The following is a 7,000-nucleotide window of genomic DNA, read 5'->3' on the forward strand; positions in this document are numbered from 1 at the left end:
CAGTTGGCCAGTTTTGCCAAGAGGTGATCATGGGATACCAGCTCAAAGGCTTTTTTGAAGTCAAGATATACGACATCAATCTCCTCTCCCTTGTCCAGGTGATAGGCCACCTGGTTGTAAAAGGAAATAAAATTGGTCAAGCAAGACCTACCCACAACAAACCCGTGCTGGCTATCCCTCAGGATGTTGCCATTGGCCAGTCCGTTAAGCATGGCCTCTTTGATAATCTTTTCTAAGACCTTCCCCGGGATAGAGATCAGGCTGATGGGCCTGTAGTTTGCCGGATCCACTTTCCTCCCTTTCTTGAGGCACCACATTGGTCTTCTTCCAGTCTTCAGGCACTTCACCAGAGCACCAGGAGTTCTCAAAGATCCATGCCAGGGTCTGAGATATGATGCTCGCCAGCCTCTTGAATACCCTGGGGTGTAGATTGTCAGGGCTGGCTGACTTGAAGGTGTCCAGCCTTTCGAGGTGTTCCTTCACGAGGTCAGCATTGATGGAAGGCAAGGGATCTCCCTCACCTGGGTCCCGTGGGACTGATGAAAGACCAATGCAAAGTACCCATTTAGTAGGTTGGCTTTTTCCTGGGTGTTGGTTGTCAGTTGTCCCATCTGGTTTAGCAGGGGTCCAATGTTGATCTTGCTTTTTCTCCAGCTCCCCACATATCTAAAAAAGGAGTTTTTATTATCCTTGATACTTGTAGCTAGTTGGAGTTCCATCACAGCCTTGGCTTTCCTGGTTCACTCCCTGCAGGTCCGGACCATTGCAGAATATTCCTCCTTGGAGGTGGATTCAGACCTCCATCCTTTGTAGGTCTTTCTTTTTAGCTGCAGGAGGTCTGCTAGTTCCCTGGAGAGCCAAGGGGCTCCTGTGCCCTTTTGCTGCTTTTCCTCCAAGATGGGATAGCATTAGCTTGTGCATCGATGATAGCATCCCTGAGGAGCAACCACTCTTCCTGAACTCCCCTCCTCTTGGGGCCATGGTCCCTTAGGGCCTCACTGTCGCTGGGCACTAAGGTGCCTGCTCCTGTAAGAGCAGAAATTGCCTGGGGAGAGAGCCCAAAGAGTTAGACAGGACCCCAGGTGCAGGTTACCATGGCAGCAGACTAACGAGCCAGTTAGCCTGCACCTGCACCTGGTCAGCTGGCCAGAAGAGGCAGGGCCCTGGGCCCATATAAACCTCAGGGCTGGGACTAGGGAATTCAGTTACATTCCAGCAGCCAAAGGGGAACGAGCCTCCAGGGAGGAATATCCCAGAGATGCTACAACTACCCGATATGCTGCACTTAGGACTAATGAGGTACCCTTGCCTACTAGACACTTAATGCCAGGAAAGACATTAGATCCTTTTCAAAGGGGCAGAGCACACCCTGAACTTTGGTGTTATGTTATAACCCAGGGGCTCATGTTTTGTTGCTGTTTTGTAATACTGGAGGACCAGGCTAAGGCTGTTGGGGAAGAAAGAGGCCTCATTGGGGACCCACTACAGTGTGGGAAACCCCAGCACCAGTGTGGGTGCAGTATTTGGGGGTGAACAGACCCCAGCGCCAGAGGGTGCAGTGACAGGGGGAAGAGCAGACCCCAGTGCCAGAAAGCACAGTGACAGACCCCAGCGCCAATGTGGGCGCAGTGTTCGGGGGTGAACAGACCCCAGTGCCAGTGTGGGCACAGTGTTCGGGGGTGAACCGACCCCCAGTACCAGAGGGCACAGTGACGAAGGGGGAGAGCAGACCCCAGTGCCAGAGGGTGCAGTGACAAGGGGGGAGAGTGGACCCCAGTGCCAGAGGGTGCAGCGACAAGGGGGAGAGCAGAACCCAGAACCAGAGGGTGCAGTTGTGGAGGCTGGCCTAAGCTGAGGCTGCAACTCAAGGAGACAACATTGGTATGACATCTGTGAGGCTTGGGATGTGGTAAAGGGGTGGTTTTGGAGCCACACATCTAGCCCAGGAGGCACCCATTTTGAGCAGGGTCCAAAACAGGATCCGAGAACTTACGAGGTTCAGGGGGGTCCAGCAGGACTGTGTCCAGACAATAAGATCAAGGGCAGCCTCCCTATATTATAATTACGAGCAAAGATGTGGCAGGAGAGAAAAAGGGTAACCATTGGGCCGGACTGACATGGTCAAGGGGACCAAGGGGTATCACAGTCATCCCTGAAGACCCCATCCTGTGACACTCACTGACAAGCCTCCTGAGCTTGTCGAAGTCAGCTTTCCTGAAGTCGAGGACCTCAGTATTGCTGACTGACTTGCCAGCTTTACAGTGAATGGTGAAGGTGATCAGCTCGTGTTCGTTGTCACCCAGCTTCCCATCGATCATTAGGTCCCTGATTAGGTCATCCCTGGTTGCCAGTACCAGGTCAAGCAGTGCTTTACCTCTCATTGGCCCATAGACTTCTTGTGTCAGATAGAGGTCATCCACACATGAGAGGAAGCTTTGCAACCACTTGGATTTAGCCAAGCACTCTTCCCACAAGATGTCTGGGTAGTTGAACTCTCCCATGACAACCATGGACTGGGGGCGTGCGGCCTCAGCCAATTCCCTGGCAAACTCCTGGTCAAACTCTTGACTGGGTGGGAGGTCTGTAATAGACTCCCACCATTGTGTTCCCTGTGCCATGTTCCCCAAGGATTTTAACCCAGAGGGTCTCCAATCATCCACCCTAGTCACCAATGTCGGCTTGCAGGGACGCGTAGCTCTCCTCGACAGAGAGAGCTACACCCCCACCCCTTTTGTCCACTCAAGCTCTCCTGTACAGGGTGTAGCCATCTATACCCGTGGTCCAGTCATGGGTGGAGTTCCAACAGGTCTCTGTTATCCCTATGACATAGTAATTATTTGTGTTAAGCAGGAGGACAAGTTCCTCCTGTTTATTCCCCAAGCTCCTGGCATTCATGTACAGGCAGGCAAGTGTCAACTTCAATGCATTTTGAATCATTGCACCAGCATACAGTTGTACACAATGTAAACTCCAGTGAATCTTGGCTGCTTGTAATGTCCATCGTAAGTTATGGTATATAGAAGTTAAATATGTGCACCAAACAGTACCAACCAGCACAGTGGCTTATATTACTGATATGCCATCTGAGTTACTAGGGGAAAAAAATCATGTCTTGCTTTTATTTTCAGGTCTTCTTTTACTTTTCATTTCCAATATTTTCCTGTTTGAGGTATATACAATCAGATAAGTTTGGCATGAGATACAGTGAAGAGGATGGAAAGGAATTTTGAACAAATCATATTCAGCATAGGATTCTGAATTAATAGTATTTATCAGTTGTGCAGTTTCTCTAGTTGACTGCTAAACATGGGGTTACTTTGAATCCTTTTGTCTGCATCTGAGGCCCCTCTACACAATAAAGGTATTGCACAATTTACTGGTTAATTGCACAGTTATCTTGAGACCAGCTACAAATGCAAAGTAGTTATCATGCCATAAAAAGCTCCAACCAGCTATAAAGTTAAAACTCAAAAATGTGTATACTAACTTTATAGCTGGTTGCTATCAAGCTTTAATTTGCAAATGTAGGAGGGTCTCCCCTGTGACTGAGAGTCCTATCAGCTGACAGGACTCTGAGCTACAGGAGTGCACCATGACTAGTCTGGGCTGGAAATCGCACAACTTGGAGGGACTGTCAGCCCTAGCAGCTGCCAACTCTAGATCCCGACAGCACCCTTCAGCTACCAGGACCCTGAGTCCTCCCAGAGTCCTGCAGCTACAGACACTGGGTTTTCACAGCATGCCTTTTGGTGCCGGGGTCCAGCTGAGTCTTGGTAGCCACAGGGTGTGGATGAGATCTCCCAGCCCCAGGAGTGCATGAAACTCCCAGGGCTATGAGACACAGCTGCCTCAGTCTTCTAGCTGCAAGGATTTTATGGACCACCAAGGCTGGAATATCACAACAGTTGTGTCACTCAGTCCTAGATGTACATTGGGCACCCAAGTGGCTGGGAGCCCCTCAGCCAAGGGGGCTTTCAGCCATGGGAGGTTGCTTCTTGCCGGTGCAGGGGGAGCCCAGGATCGGTGCAGTATGTGTGGCATGGTAGGAGGCATGATTGTGTGTATTGTGCATTAGATCCCATTGAGCCTTTACATGCATGTGTAGAAAGGGTCTAATTAAATTCTTTGTTTCAGAAGCTGCATCTGTTTTTTTATGTTTGTAAAGCATCAAGCAGCTTGATATAATTTTTTTTAGTAACATTTCTCACCAGCGTTGACAGGGTATAGGCATGGTGTATGATTTAGTGTGTAGTAAATTGACTTTTCTATATAATAAAAAAGGAGCAGACATACAATGTATAGCCTTATTATATACTAAATTGCTCCAATCCAAGGTGAAGTTACCCCCTTGAAAACTGTATAGTACCTTTATTATATGGGAAAGTCACTATGTGGAATATGTTGGGTGTTTACTCCCTAGTCAATTTAATCCCAGGGGGTGTGTCTATATGTGTACCCTTAAGGTGCCATAAGGTGATTTACATCACATTAGTCACCATATTTAAGGTACATTAAGGATTCTGCTTGGCTCAGCCTGGGGAGGCTGAGTGCAGTGCAGGCAGGTCAGGCAAGCAAAGTAAGGAAAGCCGCGCCGGGCACTGGAAGCAGACGCAGTCCCAGCCTGCCTGGGGTGAGCTGAACAGAGCCCCCAGGCACTGATACCACCTCTTCCATGGGCAATATCCTGCTAGCAGGTAAGCTGTGTGTTTGCCGGGGGCAGGGGTGGCTGCAGAAGAGAAATCGGCTCTGGGTGCTGGGGTACACAGTCACAGTCCCCCTACTGTACCGGGCAGGAGCCCCATTGCAGGCTTCTGAGGGTTCCTGAATCCCGGGCAGGCAGCGAGGCATCCTGGCCCTGCAGGGCTGCATTTCCCAGCCAGCAAACCTGCCCTGAGGCAGAGGCACTGGGGAGTCACTAGTGGCTGCAATACTCACTTTTTTCTTCCTAGCAGCACCAGGCAGCAGAGCACAGCCCAGGGAGCTGGGGTCTGGCTGTCCAGGGTGCTGACCAGGGCAGGTTGCAAGGGTGTATGCCCAGTGAGTCGTATTAAAGTGCCTTAAGTTTAGGGGTGTGTAAATTCACATGTAGACACACCCAGGGTAGCTGTTTCTTCAATGCAAACTAGCTTCCTCCACTACCTAGTGGGCAGCCAGCTCAGGAGAGCTGGTCATGTGTCCACTTATTAATATAGATTAAAAGACCAGATAAATTACTTGATAGTAATTATACTGTGTGGCCACACTTTTAAATAGAGTTGGGCTCCTTTGAAACTGTTATTAACATGCTGTTAAATTTTACAACTTTGTTCTCAGATATGAAAGATGAAGCCAAGGCAAGTAGTGAACCAAAAGCAGCTGAAGCCAAGGAAGGAAAACTGAAGGAAAATGAAGCCAAGGAATGTGTGGCCAAAGCAGAAGAGGCCAAGCAACCTACTCCGGAACTCCTGATTAGACAGAGTTATCCCCTACGTATGAAGTATTCCCATCAGTACAAATCAATGAAAAAAACAATAGAACAGGAGGTGTCTAGGGTCATCACCAGCCAAGGCACTGTCATAAAGTACATGTTGGATGGATCTACCCAGGTACAGTAACAGAGTTAGAATAGAAGTGGGTTACCTGAGCAATGTAGTTACCTGAGCAATGCAAATAGATGTGGAATACTGTTTCTGTCTGTAGCTAGTGTTCATGAATAAGGAAAAAATGATTTCACATATTTTTGGGAAAGTGACCAACTAAAAGTGTTTTTGATTGTAGCTGTGTTGATCAAGGACATAGGCATATTTTGTTGGTCTAATAAAAGATATCACATCTAAAAAAGTGGTCCTTTGGAAAAGACTTGACAGAGCTGGCCAGAACTCTGCTATATAAGACCATGATGTCCTTCCTAGAGTATGGCTTTTAATACTTGTGCAGTAATATTAATACAGCACTAATTTCCTGTCTAGTTTACTCTGCATTGTCCAATGCTTAGAGCAGGGGTGGGCAAAATATGGTCTGCAGGCCAGATACAGCCCATGAAGGGACTCTGTCTAGCCTGCAGCTGTTCCTTCAGTCCCTCTTGGCCCAGGCACCATCCGGCCCATGGCGCATCCTGCTGCCCTCTGACAATGCAGTGGGACTGTAGCTGGACTGCTTTTCTTGGCAGGCCAGGTGGCGGTGACTCCTTCCAGCTGCTGCCACCACTGTCTCCAGCACTGTGGTACTGGTGAGGACCCACACTCACAGCCCCAACCCTGGTCCGCCTTGTGCTTGCTCTGGACTTGGCCTGGCAGAGCGGACCAGCTCCAGACCCACTGGAACCCACACTCCCAGCCCCAACCCCAGCCTGCCCAGCACCTGTGCCAGACTCACCCATCCATGCTGAGCAGTAGCAACACCAGTGGCAGCTGGGTGGAAGCTGCTGCTCAGCTCAGGGGAAAAGCAGCCTCTTCCCCTCATTGCTGCCAGGCCCTTCTTGCTGCAACCACCTGGAGCCTGTGCCTGGGCTGCCCTGTGGCTCCTCTGCACTGCCCCTTTGGACAGCTTAGAGGTGGCAGTGACAGCAGTGGAGAGGAGCCACAAGGCAGCCTGGGCACAGGCTCTGGGTGGCTGCAGCAAGAAGCGCCTGGTAATGATGAAGGGGAGCAGCCACTTTTCCCCTATGACAAGCAGCAGACCTGAATTCAGACTCCTGAAATGGAGGAAGGAATTAAAAGTATTTTACTGAAGTATTAGGTAAAATAGAATATATGGAACCCAGCCTTAGAGGTTATCTTAGAGTAGAAACTAATGTTGCCTGACATTGTATTTGTTCAGCATGCATGGCCAGCAAATAAGCATCCACAGCAGTGGCCATGACATAAAGTAGTATGAAATAGTGCTACTTTATTGAAGCATATGTCTATTTACTTTGTGGTAGGAAAGAGGCAGCAGCCCAGGGCTGCCTGTGCTCTCTGACAACCCAGGAAAGGTGCTCTTGGGGCTTGAGGAGCCCAATCCTATGCACAAAGAGCATTCC

The 7,000-nt window shown here is 49.4% G+C and overlaps 1 protein-coding gene across 1 annotated transcript in view; it reads left to right on the forward strand.

Moving 5' to 3' along the window:
* Positions 1–7,000, forward strand: part of LOC102383584 (sperm-associated antigen 17-like) — a gene marked incomplete at its 3' end in the record, with an annotated part of 368,781 nt that overhangs the window by 343,501 nt on the left and 18,280 nt on the right. Inside the window, exon 28 of the mRNA XM_025193226.1 lies at positions 5,314–5,585. Within this exon, the coding sequence (XP_025049011.1) occupies positions 5,314–5,585 (272 nt within the window). The remainder of the gene's footprint in view (positions 1–5,313; positions 5,586–7,000) is intronic.

This window comes from Alligator sinensis, unplaced genomic scaffold (assembly GCF_000455745.1).
Source record: "Alligator sinensis unplaced genomic scaffold, ASM45574v1 scaffold819_1, whole genome shotgun sequence".
Taxonomy (NCBI): domain Eukaryota; kingdom Metazoa; phylum Chordata; order Crocodylia; family Alligatoridae; genus Alligator; species Alligator sinensis.